The sequence below is a fragment of the Emydura macquarii genome, unplaced genomic scaffold (genome assembly GCF_026122565.2).
Source record: "Emydura macquarii macquarii isolate MOO-44397 ecotype Brisbane River unplaced genomic scaffold, CSIRO-AGI_Emac_v2 contig_18, whole genome shotgun sequence".
Classification (NCBI taxonomy): Eukaryota; Metazoa; Chordata; order Testudines; family Chelidae; genus Emydura; species Emydura macquarii.
This window is the reverse complement of record NW_027130155.1, coordinates 6,299,397-6,313,704: the sequence shown is the minus strand read 5'-3', so window position 1 is coordinate 6,313,704 and position 14,308 is coordinate 6,299,397. Positions and strand designations below refer to the sequence as shown.

The following is a 14,308-nucleotide window of genomic DNA, read 5'->3' as shown; positions in this document are numbered from 1 at the left end:
AAATATTTTAAGTGTTTTATTAAGCAGAACGGCAATAAATCATTGGTCCAGAGAGCTGGGGAGCAGAAGAAGTCTGTTTAATTTCCTCCATTTATGTCTGGTAGAAGCTGCTATCTATTCAGCAAAATAATCTGGAACTTTCTTAAAATAAGAACTAGTTTGATCTTAGAATTTACAAGTTCCTGCCACCATTCCTGTAGATTGCAACAACTTTGAACCATTATAGTTCAATGAAATTAAAAGGTCTAGCCTTGGAAGAAAGACATAACTATTTAGCACAAAAAACTTATTCTACACAGGCCACTAAAACATTTTAAATTCTTTGAAAGGGGGAAGCTCCTTCAAAATTGACACTTACTACAAACTTTTATCTCAACTAGGGAGAGACTACCATGGCTTTAGTTTACCAACCACACCATCTAGCAGACAGCTATATTCCCGAGATGAAGAAAATACCAATTCCCACTACTTTAATCTCTGGGTGGCACTAGAGTAGCATCCATCCTATCCCTACTTCAATTACTGCATTGAGACGGCCTCAAAATGCAAGTCTCAAATTTAAACAACTGCTAAGTGAAGGTGTAAGGTTTAGATGCCTTAATTCTACTCAACGCATGGCAAGAAACAGTGTAAAAACTGATCAAAGTTTAACTACAGTAGTATTTAAGTTGGCCAGTAGATGTGGTGATCATTCCCATAGCATTTTCCAAGTCTTAGTACTGCATGATCAAATTCAATCTTCCTGTCGCACACGAATGCTAAAGTCATGCTCACTATCAACACCAGGAAAAAGGATACACACACCTTTGTGCTCGCTTTTGCATGTTTTCATGCCACTGTACGGTCTCTGCCCTTAGACTTTTGGCATATCCACACTTCCTTTCCAACTGATGTGGGTAGCTCGTATCTTGGTAGAAAATATGACACCTTTACTAATAAATCTTACTGATCTATGTACCACTTTTAGTGTGTTTTCATATACCTGACAAAAATGCAATCAAAGATTAAAATGTCACTAGTACCTGACGTTAGTGCTCCAAGAACCTCCGCCTTCCTTGTATAGTGTCAGTGAGTCAAGTAGTAAGGCTCTACCTGCTAGAGTGGCTGCCTTTATAAAGCACAATATTTGAACTGTTCCTGGTGACAACAGCTGTAACATGGTGGAGAGAGTCTAACAAAGAGAAGCTCCTGCCAAGGTGCATTTTAAATTGGTGTTTAATGTCCAAATTTGCACTCCAGTTTTTCCCTGGTAAATTATGCATTCTTCCAAAAATCAGACAAAAGCCCCATTACCCATTTTTTGGCATCAACGGTTACGTCAAATGGAAAAGTTAACAGTCCCATAATTCATTTTATGAGCAAATACTAAAGCACATTGTTACATTCCACCCAAAAAGGGGTAAATAACCACTTTGACCCCCCACCTCTCCCAAAAATCAATCCCCTAATCTATCTTTGGCCAGCCCCTCTTTAACAGCAGCTGTAAGTGGGAAGCCACTCAACATGACTGGCACTAAGAGTCATCACTGCTGGAACTATTTTCTTAGGCTTTGTACTGGCGATAGAGGAACTGGCTACTATGAATGCTCCTTCTGTCTTGCCCCACACATCAAGAAAGTATCCAAATCTTGTCAATTCTTCCTCTATAACATCTCTAAAATCTGGCCTTTTCTTTCTGGCCACAGCTGAAATTCTCATCCAGACCACCGTCTCCTCAACCACCTTCTCCCTGACAACCTGTATTAACCAACACAAGTCAATTCAAATAAAAGCTGTTCCTTTATTTATTTATTTATTTTGCTGCTCTCAGTCTCACTCCTGAGTCTCTCAACTGGCTCCCCATTTTACAGAGTTCGAGCATCTTGTCCTAATCTCCAAAGTCCTTCCAATTTATCTGAACTTGTATCTGATGTCCTGCCCTTATCTAGCTCTTCCCCTCCATCCTTTGTGCATAAAATGTCCACCCCACCTAGTCTATGACAGCCCTACCTTCTTTTTCCTAAGACACATTTGACCTGTAAGACCTGCATGAGGTCAACTGATAATGGCTAGGCAGGCGGCCAGCAGGGATTGAAGATCCATTTAAAAAATACAGCAATACAAAACCATAAATTAATGCAAATAGCTAGGTAAATGTAAATTACCAGTTAGCTTCATCCTCCTTCCCCATTCCCTACTATTGTTTCTTACACTCACTTGGTGCATCTTGTCTTAAATTAGATTTGCAAGCTCCTGGAGCTACCAGTTTACGCAGCATTTAGCACAACCGGGCCTTGATTTTTACTGAGTGCCTTTGGGCACTATGGTAATAGACTCAATAAATATTGCCAACATCATGGTATTATCCAGTCATGTTAAGTTTTCCTTCCTGTTAGGACCATTAAACCAGAAGGAAAAATATAAATTTAATAATGGGTCAGGGTCTGTTATTTTGTGTCTGAACAGAGTAGGGACTTTTACTCTTTATATTTAATTTTAAACATTTAAAACTATTCACTCACAGCTAATATCACTGGATCTGCAGTTGCTGTTCAGTTACAATTTTGCACTAACACCTACAACACTGACCAAATGGATGGTAAATGGAAAGTGGAACATGCCAAAAACAAACTTTGACCCACTTCCTTGTTACTAGAAACCCTTCTTGAATTTCCCCAGACACACAGTTCCCTACTTCTGATTCTGAGCTAGTTAAGCCAGGTGTCAGTTATCACATTGGAGGACAACATAGAGAGGTAAGGAAGCACATGTCTGGGGAATAGAGAAAACTGGAAGGAGAAAGGGGGGAGAGATGATACCCAAAGTCAGCTCTTCAGTGCTATTTAAAAGAACAGAACTATAGGTTCTCAACAAGCATTTGACTAATTTGTAATCAAATTGCTCTTTCCCCTGTAAATCCAGTTCTAGACAAATGAGTGTTCCACAAGGCACCTTCCAATTTGTTGGATGTTTAAAAAAGTATTTAGTGATAGGAAAATCTTATTACAAAGCTTCTAACTTCTTAAAGAAATTTTAGTTACTGTCCAATGTTCAAGTGGGATAATAAAATGAGCAGGACATACTCTATATATTGCATATAGCAAAACTATACATCGTGGCATATTCCAAAATCCAAACACATAGATTAGTTACAAGTCACAGTACTAATGCCAAACTAGAATTCACATGTTCTTTCCCACATAGCAAAATATGTTTTTTTCATATAGAATTACAACTTTTATACACTTAAATGGAATTCTGTTTAACAGAAGGAAACTTTAAATGCAAGTATTTTACATTTACAGTTAAAATAGTTCACTTTGATAAAACCTGGAGAGACACTTTAGAAGCATTACTACTGCTGCAACTAGTGTACATTATACAAAAAACGGTCTCTATGTTTTACTCATCATAAAATATTTTAGAACTACCTATACAGACTGACAGAAAATAAATCCAAAATTAAGTATCAGTCTTCACAAGGAGTTAACACATTTTCAGTTTTTTGATTACTATTAACTATCAGTCCTGAAAAACAATGAACAAGATCTGATTGGTTAAAAGAAAGTTTTATGTTCTAGTCTGCATTTAATTTTTTAATGTTTCTGTTTTAGGGGGGGCAGATGGTCATATTTTCAGTGCCAGAAAAACACAATTTGCATTTTCATTCTAGAAATAGGTCAGATACTTACAAATAAGAATGCACAGTAAAGTCAGTCATATAATTGTTTTGATTTTTTTTTCATCCTCTTCTCAGATAAACTACTTGTATACAGAAATGCTGTAATGTTTGAAATATCAGTTTTTATAAGTTTAATGAGTTCAAAAATATTTAAAGAATTTTTTTTAACTGACGTTTAAATAGTCAAACCAATTTTTATCCTTGTGTCACCTGATTTCAGAGTCTACATTCTATCTGCCAAAGTACTTTAACAGCATAATAATAAACACACACGGCGTGTGTGCACATAAAAACTAATGTCACATCAACTACAGTACTATATCCTTTATTAAAAAAGAATGATTGTCCTACCCTCTCACAAAATTATAAATCAATCAGAGTCTTAATTTCATTGATCTTTGTCTGTTTTACTTCACTAGCAGTAGGCTTTTTAGCTGCAAAGGCTCCTGCTGCAAGTTCCCTCTTCTTGTTCTGGATTTCCAGCATATTTTCTTCCACTGAGTTCTTCACAATGAACTAATATACATTAAAAAGAAAAACAACACACTTAAAGTAAAAGGCAGACATTTTAAAAAATGGATGCCTAAATTTAGGCACTTAAGTGATGAACTGGAATTACTCTGTGCTCAGCACATTTGAAGTCAGGCCACTTATTTAAGTGCCTATGTATGGACTTAGAAATATAACTGTAGGCCTGTCTTTCTGAAAATTTTGCCAAATACAGTAACTTTGATTAGTGTGGCTGCATCATTCATCCTTACTTTGCAAAAGAATGAGTGGCAGAGTAAACAGACAAATCTTAGGCCTTTGAGGAGGAAACAGTGGTAGAGAGGAGTAATTTCTCTTTTGCCTCCATTTTGGTTATTGGAATAACAAATTCTTCTTCCTTGCTGCTGACATTAGAAGAGGAACACCTCCAGTTTTCTAAATGTGATCCCCCCGGTTGGAGTAGGAGAAGGAGGTGGAGACAACTGGCTGGTGAAGAACAGATCAGCAGCTAGGAGACATGCAGTGACATAAGGAAGAGCACTTGGGTTCCTCCCAAAAAAGACTAACAGCCATGGCTGGGCTGGGCTGGACAGTAGCATGCCTAGGGACCTCCAGACTGGGATAGTGACTGGACTTCATTCGGGCTTTAGGAGCTTGAAACACCCTGGGAATCCAGAGCACAGAAGCTCAGATTCCTCTCATAGCAGTTCTAGTGGGTGGCCAGGAAGGGACTCATGTTAGGATCTGTGACAAAATGGTTGCAATGCAGTAGTACTTGAAGATTTTTACAAATCTTGTAAAATGTTTTTACAAATGTTGTAAGGGCTTATACTTCTGCTCTTTAAACTGAAAGCAGGAACAGGTCTGTTTGTTTGTCTCAGGTAAAAGCTAGTTAAAAAGCATGAATTACAAGCAGCTCATGAAGAGCAGATTCTGGGCCTGTATGTACAGTGAAGTCTGCCTGCTGCTGACCACGAAAAATTGGAGTTGGTGGCCAGGATGCACTCATACGCCATGAGGCACGACGGGGCACCTGCTCCAAACCAGCAGCCAGAAGGCATCCCTTTTTCTCCCACAGAGCATGCAGTGACAAAGCAGATGGGGGCCATAAATGATCCAGCAGAGGTCTCTGCGGTGGCTAAAGGTCCAGAGCTGAGGAAGTTGGAGTGGAAAAGACTGCTCGTGGAGGAGACACAGATGGAGCAAGAAGCCAAGCATCAGAGTGAACAGATAAAGCGGGAGCAACAAGCTTGCTGACCTGGACAAAACACAGGCAGCTCAAACAGGAGAAGAGGGTCAAGCCATGCCCATGGGACACAGGTGCAAGGACATCAGGGTGTGCCTGATCAGGGGCTAGCATCCAAACAGATGAGGGAATGATGGACACTATCACTCTGCCTGCAGCTGAGTCACTATGGACACTGAAATTTGTTCTGGGATTCTGACTGTGGGAAGTTATTTTTCTTGATGTGTTTTCAGTCATAATGTAGCAGAGTCTAATCCTGAGGGCTCAGGTACAAGCCCCCCATTGCCAGACTCAGTGGTTGAGGTGGTGAACTCGCCATCTACCCTCAGCAGTGAAACTGAGTCAGTGCTGAGTATGTCTGTGGCACAGCTAAAAGGTGCTGTGGGGCCCAGAATCTACAGGGAGCAGGGAGACAGTGCTACAGCTAGGAAATGCTGTGGGCCAGAACTCCACTGGGATTAGGGAAAATTACTGAGTGCATTGAGACATCAGTATAGCTAGAAGGGGCTGTGGACCAGAATGTCACAGGGAGCAGGGAAACTAGGTCGGCCATAAGGAAACGTGCATCAGAGCTCCTGATGAACAAGGGAATCTCTGGGTGGTAAAAATGCTGACAAATCTATACCTAGCAAAGGGCTGGAAAAGCCCAGACAGGTCTGAAGCAACCACTGGGAAAATGAAGATGTTGAGGGGAAAAGGTGCCCTTTAATCTGTGGGTTTAGGGTGGTCATTTGAGATATGATTAAACCTGAGGGGGATGGAGGAAGGAAACACACCTCACCTCTCCCCAAGGGGGAATTAACATGGGAACTAACCTATGACTGTATTTTGGTATGATTATTGGAACCGTTTACTGGCTGAATGAATGTATGAAATTCAAATTAATAAGTAGTAACTTTATAATATAGGAAAGGTAACCATTTACAAGTATAGGCCCTGGTTTGTATTTTATGATTTTATTTTATATGTAACTATTTTGTTTCTAATTATCCTTACTAAGTATTTCTTAAATCTTAATCTTTGATAATAAACTTGTTTGTTTTCACTATAAATATATATCTCAATGCTGTGATGTTACATAGGAGCTGATCCTCAATTGAATCAAGCAAGTTAGTGTGTACTCTGTCCACCTGGGGATAGCAAACCTGGTAATTTGAGAGTCCAGTGACAGGGGCTGGATAGTATGGGGGAATGCTTCAACAGGGCTCAAGGACTGCATTTATTGTTAACCTGCAAGGCAAAGAAAGGAGCCCCAAGGAGATTATAAGGGTGGCTAACAGACTGGTGGTGTCAGGGAACCAACACCCAATTAGGCATTAGCAAAGTCTTCCTGTCACTGGAAACAGTGAGGCATCAGAAGGTGACTCTCAGTCCTGGGGATCTTGAGAAAGCACCACACCTATCCACCTTAAGATCTCAGCCAGAAAAAGCACTCCTTGCTCCAAAAATCAATATAATTTCTTCAGAGAGAGTGAGAGTGTCATACCCCATTGTTTTTGCAAAACTTGCACAAAATTTTACGTTTCCGTAAGTGAATAAAATAACATAACCCAAGCCAACACCTCAAAAATGGTATCCCAACCATAGTTATACTTATGGATGAATTATACTATAGCTATATTCTCTGCCCAATTCTTTTAAATAAAAAGTTGTTTAAAAGAAATCACTCTTATATCAAAATCACAGTTGTTCAGACAGCTCACCTTAGTGATAACAACAGCTTGCTTCTGACCAAGTCTGTGACATCTGTCGAAACACTGGTCTTCTGCAGCAGGATTCCAAGCCTATCAATGACACATCATCATCAATCTAAACCTTATCCTGAACAATTAGTTTTTAAAAACTACACTTCCAGTACATTAAGACACTAAGACAAATAAAAAAAAAATGGATTCACTAAAACATGTTACCATACCAAAAATGGCTTGTGATAAAAGTAGTCATATGGTTGGGGTTATTTATTTTTACCAGTAACTGTTGTTCTTAGGAAGTACGACTATATAATATGTCATACTATTATATGACATATATAGTATGACATATGACTATATAAAGCAGCAGGGTAGATTTAAAAATATATATATTTTTTAAAATAAATAAATAAAAATCATTTACGTTTTCAATAAAATCATGGATGAGTTCAAAATCAGGACCAGCAAATTCCAGCAAGACTCCACAGATGAAAAGTTTGCTCGGTTCATTTATGCAACTAGTTCTCCCTTTTGTCTTGTTCAGAACAAACATTCCATTGATATGGTTCAGTCATTACAATCAGGCTACATTCCACCCAGCAGAACAGACATTGCTGGATACAGCGTATGAGAAGGAAACTGAACAGTGTGCAAAAAACATTGAGGAGAAATTCATTAATCTGAGCCTGGACGGGTGCAGCAATGTACACAATGATTTAGTAATATGTGCTTGTGTGACAACGAAAGATGGGGTTGTCTATCTTACAGAAACAATTGATACATCAGAAATGCCCATACAGCAGAATACTTAAAAAAGTGGCAGTAAAAGCTATTACAAAAACTAAACAAAAATTCAAGTATCAAGCACATAGCTTTGACACAGACAATGCAGCAAATGTAGCAAAGTCGAACAGAAATTGAGAAGAGGGAACCTAAAACTTATATAGGTGCAATGCTAATTTGATGTATTTTTTAGCCAGAGACTTAAATACTATTTTAGGAAAAAAGGAAAACGTTGCTGAAATTGCAAAATACTTCATCACTTTTCTTCAGTTTCACTGAAAAGAGCAAGATCCAAACTAATTCTCCCCTATGGTGTATGATGGAATTCAGTGGTTGACTGTTTAGAGCTTTTTATTAAAAAATTGCCTATTCTGATGACAATTTGTAATGAAAATAAGGACAAAATAGATGGAACTATTGCAGCCAAAGTAGTCAACATCTGACTAAAGAAAAATTTAGAAGATATGCTGAATGTAGTGAAATCTATTTCCATTGCCTTGGACAAACTGCAGAAAGATTGCTACTATATTACTGATGCGGTTGACATTTGAAAAGAATTTCAAGTGACACCGAAGAAAGACACTCAAGAGCAAAGATAAATTGAAGGTAGTAAAGAAGCAGATGGATAAGCACTCACTCCACCTCATTTTCTTGCCAATATTCTCAACCCAAAGTACCAGAGTAGATATCTCACTACTGAAAAAGATGCTGCTGCTAAGACATGGCATTTAATCCCATCAATCATGCCAACAATAGTAAATTCCAGGTGACTTTGTCCTTGTGGATCACAGTATAACCTGGAGTGGGCAGTAATGCACTACACTCATTCACCTTTCTAGTAGATGTAATTGCTATGAAGAAAGTCATTTTGATTGACAAATGTTCAAAAGATGCTTGTACCAGAGGCTCCTAGGGATGGTCAATCATCTTTGTTAGGACATGATTTAGGTCTAAGGAGATCTCAGCTTCACAGATGAGAGGAGTGCATTTACCATGCTCTTAAGGAACCTGGAAGCTGTAGAACAAAAGATGGACTTTTCCTTAACATAATTATGATAACTTGCTATTGCTGCCATATGGATTTTCAGGGAGGTTAAGGCTAAACTCTGAGATTAAGGTGTAGGAGGTAATCTCTCAAGTGCAGGGACCCTAGCTCAAAATGGACCAATTCCTTTACCAGTGGCTGAGATAGTAAGCCATTTTCATTTCTGCTTATAGCATTTTAGGATGGAACCCTTCCTAAACTGTAAAAGGATGGCTTAAACCCTCAGAGCAAAAACAGACTAGCTGGCAGGTTACCCTCCATACTGCAAGATGGAGTCCCTCTAGGTTGGGATACCGAATCCTCCCTTGCTGTTGAGACACGAAGTGTGGGGACTAAGACAGCAGATACAGTGGTTCTTTGGCCAACCGCAGAAGATCTGGATACCAGTGCTGACAAGGCCACACTGGAGCTATTAGGATGTTCCTTTGTGCAAGACCTCATGCTTTGGTTATCAGGAGAATGGGAAGAAGACAAAGAAGATATTGGCTTCAGTCCAGCAGAAATGCATCTGAAAGGCAGTCTTTGTCCTTTTGTGCAATATATTTGGTGTTTTGTCCTGATGTAAAGAAGTCTATTACCAGGTAGCCCCATCCGTGAAAATGTGCACTGCCCATAGCTGGTTTCAAGGACAAGTAGTATTGATTCAGAGACCTCCTGTTGAATGAGGCTCCCTTCAGGTTCTCTTACCCAGAAAGGTGAAGAGCTACTAGGTGGATTTGGTTCTGAATGCATTACATCCAGAAAGCTTTCTTGTCTCCACCAGTAAGAGCTGGGAATGCTCTCTTTGTGTGTTGATATAGTACATAGCCAATGTCTATAATCACCTGTAACACACAATGTTATGGGCAAAAGGTCTTGCTGGCCCATCACACTGTCATGAGCTCCAGTAATGTCATCATCGAATCTGAATTCCCAGGTTTTCCACAGCCCACATAGTTGGAAGTCTAGACAATGCACAACCCAGCCCAGATTAAAGACATCAGTGGCAACTGTGATAGTGATAGAAGAAGACAGGGAAGCTAAGGACACTGCCCAGAGGACATTGTCTCTGTTCTCCCACCAACAAAGTTGTTGGAGCACCCAAGAAGGGACAATCAGTCTCCTTTAAAAGTTTTGTACATTTTGTGCAGTGAACCACCACCACCAGTACTGCAAAGATCTCATGTTCAGTCAAGAAATGTTATGATGTAGGTAAATGAGGCCACCAGGACTAATAGCCAGGGGAAAATCTGTGTGGGTTGTACAAGTTGTTCCCTGAGAAATTTCTTTTCTGGAAGACAGACTGTCATGAGTGGAGTCCGAGACTGCTCCCACAAAGATGATCCTTTGTGCAGGTTGAAGTGAGGATTTCTTCCATCTAACAGTCCCAAAGAGCCTGCACATGTATTGATCACTGAGCAGAGGTCCTGCTGCTGTTGACCATTAGGAGCCAGTTATCCAGGTATGGGCAGATTAATACTCTAACATCTGAGGTGTGCAGCAACCACCACAAAACACTTTGTGAAGATTCAACATCTGGAGTAAGGGAGGAAAACCTAGTTTTCAAAGTACAGGTTGGGAGACCCTCCAAGTTCACCTCAGAGGAAGTCAAAGATGCTCCAAGGTAGTTTCAGATTGACATCAGAGAAGTTAATACAGACATAGAGTCAAGCTATGGAAAAGCATGTGATGTGGTAGCTAGTAACCTTGATGACTGGCAGATACACCCCCTCATACCCACTAAGGCATAGGGAAGATCAATCGTGTTCTTGGAATTTGAACCATTGCAGAATCCAAGCCACTTGGAACTGGATATTGTTTTACTGCCAAGATGGTTGACATTGAGGCACCGGATCCCAGAAAGAGAGTCAATACCAAGATGGGTGTACCACCATTGCAACAGTGGTATTTGGTACAAAGGCTCTGGGTACCAACACAGTTGGTGCAGTGGTGATCTGTACTGAGGGCAGCATTGTCCTCAGACTTAGAAGGTACTATCCGTGCCATCTTAAACATCAGTACCAGGATCCCAGAATGGGTCTTTTTAATCTTATGACCCTTCAAGGAAGAAACCCAGGGCAAGTCATGCTGACTCTTTTGCCTTCTGGTTGTCAGAGAAGACATCATACATCTCAGCTCATCTTTAGAGCAGTGCTCCTTCCTGCCTCTCACTACGCTGACACCAATGCAGTGGCAGACACGTTGAGCATTTGCAAGCAAGTGGCTTGGGTGCTCCACCCTTTATGCCTCCCAAGAAGGTATGGGAGCAGCCCAAAAGAAACTGCTGGCAAAAAAAAATCTGATCTTGTGTGTATGGGGTATATGTGCCCCAATAGTAGAATCTGTGTGGACAATCACAGAAAGAATACCTTCTGTTTCTCTATCTGCAGTCACTTCAGAAAAGGAGAAAAGACACTAGAGGAAACTTGTGCTAAACTCAAAGAAAGATGCTATGTATTGAAAATGAATCATGCACAACCTGTCAGTTGCACTCCGTAACCTGGTACAAGAAAAGACTATTACTTGCCTTCAAAATGTGTTGCTCATGTCCATTCCAAGTAGGTGTGAACATGCCGCGTGCACAGTTCACTGGAAAGTTTTCCCTCAGAAGTACCCGCAGGATCGGCTCTAGTGCCCCCCTAGAGTCGCACCACGATGGCACTCTATATAGAGGCCTACCAACCCTCCACCTCCTCAGTTCCTTCTTACCGCCCTTGATGGTTCCTGAAACTTGCCGCTCTTGCCTAGCAAGTGCTTCCCTCGTGTTTGCTTTCTTAAGCACCTATAGCTTCATTAGTTTCTTAGATCAGTGTTTCTCAATTGTATTTTGCCGCGGCAGCCTTGCGCGGCCATGCAATACCCTCCGCCAACAAGTCCAGGAAATCTTCCCCTTTTCGGCGGCGCGCTCTGTAAGCAGTTTTCTGCGACGCGATCAGCTGTTCAGCGGCGCATTCACATCGGTTCGGCGGCGCCGTCTGCTGTTCGGCGGCGCGCTCACGGCTTTTTGGCGGCATGCGATTTATGTTGATTTCGGCAGCGCGGTTCCGCTTTTTCGCAGAACCCTTCAACTCAGCCTGCGGAACCCCAGGATTCCGCGGAACACTATTTGAGAAACACTGCTTTAGATAATGGTAGTAATTAGTGTAGTACAGTTAAGTCAAGTACCCGGCTTAGCGAGCCATTAGCTCCCCTTCCCTCAAGGGATAAGGCATGCCTGGCTTTAAGTCCTGTGGGTCCTGCTTGAAACCTATGCCCACGGACAACCCACACTCGGCCTGTCTGAGGTGCCTCGGGGAGTCTCATTTACAAGAGAAGTGTAAAATCTGCAGAAGCTTCAAGCCTAGGACCCAAAAGGAACGCAGCTAACATCTGAAATTCCTGCTAATGAAGGTCGCCCTTCGACTGGCACAGCAGACTCGTCAATGTTGGTGAGGAGTTCCCTGGCTGCTACTAAAAATCCGGCAGCAAGAAAAGAAACAGAGCCTAGAGAGCTGCAGCACTGGCAGGCATCCCCAGCACCAAAGGAGCCGCAGCACTGGCAATCTCCGGCACCCCGGCACCGAGGGGCCAAGAACACTCTGAAAAGCGGCACTGCTCCCATTCTCCGGTGCTGTAGAAGAGGAGCAGGGACAGAGAGCGCTCTCCAACCCCTAAGTCCAAGCCTGCAGAGGCTACCCTCTACCTAGAACTGACCCTGCGGGTATTTCTGAGGGAAAACTTTCTGGCAAACTGTGCATGCGGTGCATATGCATCTACTTGGAAATTAATATTAGCAAGCACTCGAAGAAGTAGCATAGGACTTTTGCATTCGAACACAGAGCTATCCCGCTCTTCGCTGCCTCAAGAGAAAGATAGAGAAAGAGAAAGATAGGAAGCATGACAAAGTACAAAAGATAGAAAAGAGGATTACAAATATATGAAAACCAACAGAAAACAGTGGTAGTTTTTAATGTCAGTACCTCTCAAAATATTCCATTAAATTTGGCTTTTAGCAATCAGCTCTATTACTATTGCACAAGTAGTTTTCTGCCTTTAGATTTTTTTTTTTTTTTTTTTTTTTTTTTTTAAGAAAGAGTGCTACATTACCAAAGAAAGACAGAGGAAGGAAAGAACATCTTATCTGCCTCTCCCCCAGACATCTACTGGTGTCACTGACTCAGAGTATATCTACACTGCGGTTAGACACCTGCAGCTGGCCCATGCCAGATGACTTGGGATAAAGGGCTGTTTTTAAATGCAGTGTAGATGTTCAGGCTCAGGCTGCAACCCAAATGCTGTGACCCTCCCACCTCACAGAGTCCTAGAGCCCAGACTCCAGCCCAAATCAGAATGTCTATTCCACAATTAAACAGCCTCATGAGCCCAAACCCCACAAGCCCAAGTCAGCTGGCATGGGCCAGAGTTGGGTTTTTAATTGCAGTGTAGACTTTACACCAGGGGTCGGCAACCTTAACAAAGGGCCATGCCCAATCTTCCTCCCACCCCTCTCCCACTGCCGGCAGCAGTGTCAGCTGTGGGGGCGGTCTGCAGCCTCCATTCCAGCGACAGTGTTGGAGGCGGGGGTGGGTCTTCAGCCCTGTTCCGGCAGCAGTCTCCGCAGCAAGCACAGAGAGGTGCGGCTCTGGCCAGAGCGCCGCGTGCTGCAGGTTGCCAACCTCTTTCTAAAATCCTGAGGGAACTACAACTAGTTTTGCACAGATCACTGCCAACATACCAGTGTTATGTCTATTACTTACAGGATCCATTAAAAACACTTGTGAAGCAGCTGTGAGATTTAAACCAACTCCACCAGCTTTCAGGGATAACAGCATTATGGTTGGGGATCCTGCTTGGCTGTTTTGGAAGCTTTGAATTGCTTGTACTCTCTTCTTCCGTACCATGGACCCATCCAAACGAGTGAACACAAACCCCGATTCTCTGCAGAAGAGAAAAGCAACATTTATCAAGTTAGTATGACAACAGAAAATACACCTATTTAAAATCCTGACCTTTGCTGTGAATGTTTAAATGTGAATGTGATCCTCTAACATTCTAAAAGAAAAGCGCATTTGTTCAATTTATTTAAAATAGACATTTCAGCTATTAAGAAGCACAAAATTATAATTAGTTCAACTTACCTCAATGGAGTTTCTATTAGAGAGAGGAAAGTGGTGAACTGAGAAACAATCAGACACTTTACAGCTGGATTCTGCTTCCTTAGCTCTATCAAAGCATGCATTAGAGCATTGATCTGAAATGCAAAAAATTAAGACTTATGCAATAGGATTATGATCCCAATCTTATGGATACTTCAAAAGCTTTGTGCTTTGGTACTGTGCTGATAGCTGAGAAATCAATTTATTGTATTAACCTTTAACAAAACAGCATAATCCTAAAGAAAATTTGCTTTTTAGAAGAACTCCTGAAAAGAAAAC

At 41.3% G+C, this 14,308-nt stretch overlaps 1 protein-coding gene across 4 annotated transcripts in view; it reads right to left on the bottom strand.

The window, feature by feature from the left end:
- Positions 1–1,197: 1,197 nt before the first annotated feature.
- The window catches only part of HLTF (helicase like transcription factor), a 45,596-nt gene continuing 32,485 nt past the window's right edge, over positions 1,198–14,308 (bottom strand). For all 4 annotated transcript variants that reach the window (XM_067554555.1, XM_067554618.1, XM_067554664.1 and 1 more), the window contains exons 22-25: positions 14,012–14,124; positions 13,631–13,811; positions 7,100–7,180; positions 1,198–4,177 (exon numbers count right to left, since the gene is read on the bottom strand). In XM_067554555.1, the coding sequence (XP_067410656.1) occupies positions 4,025–4,177; positions 7,100–7,180; positions 13,631–13,811; positions 14,012–14,124 (528 nt within the window). In that variant the 3' untranslated portion in view covers positions 1,198–4,024. The remainder of the gene's footprint in view (positions 4,178–7,099; positions 7,181–13,630; positions 13,812–14,011; positions 14,125–14,308) is intronic.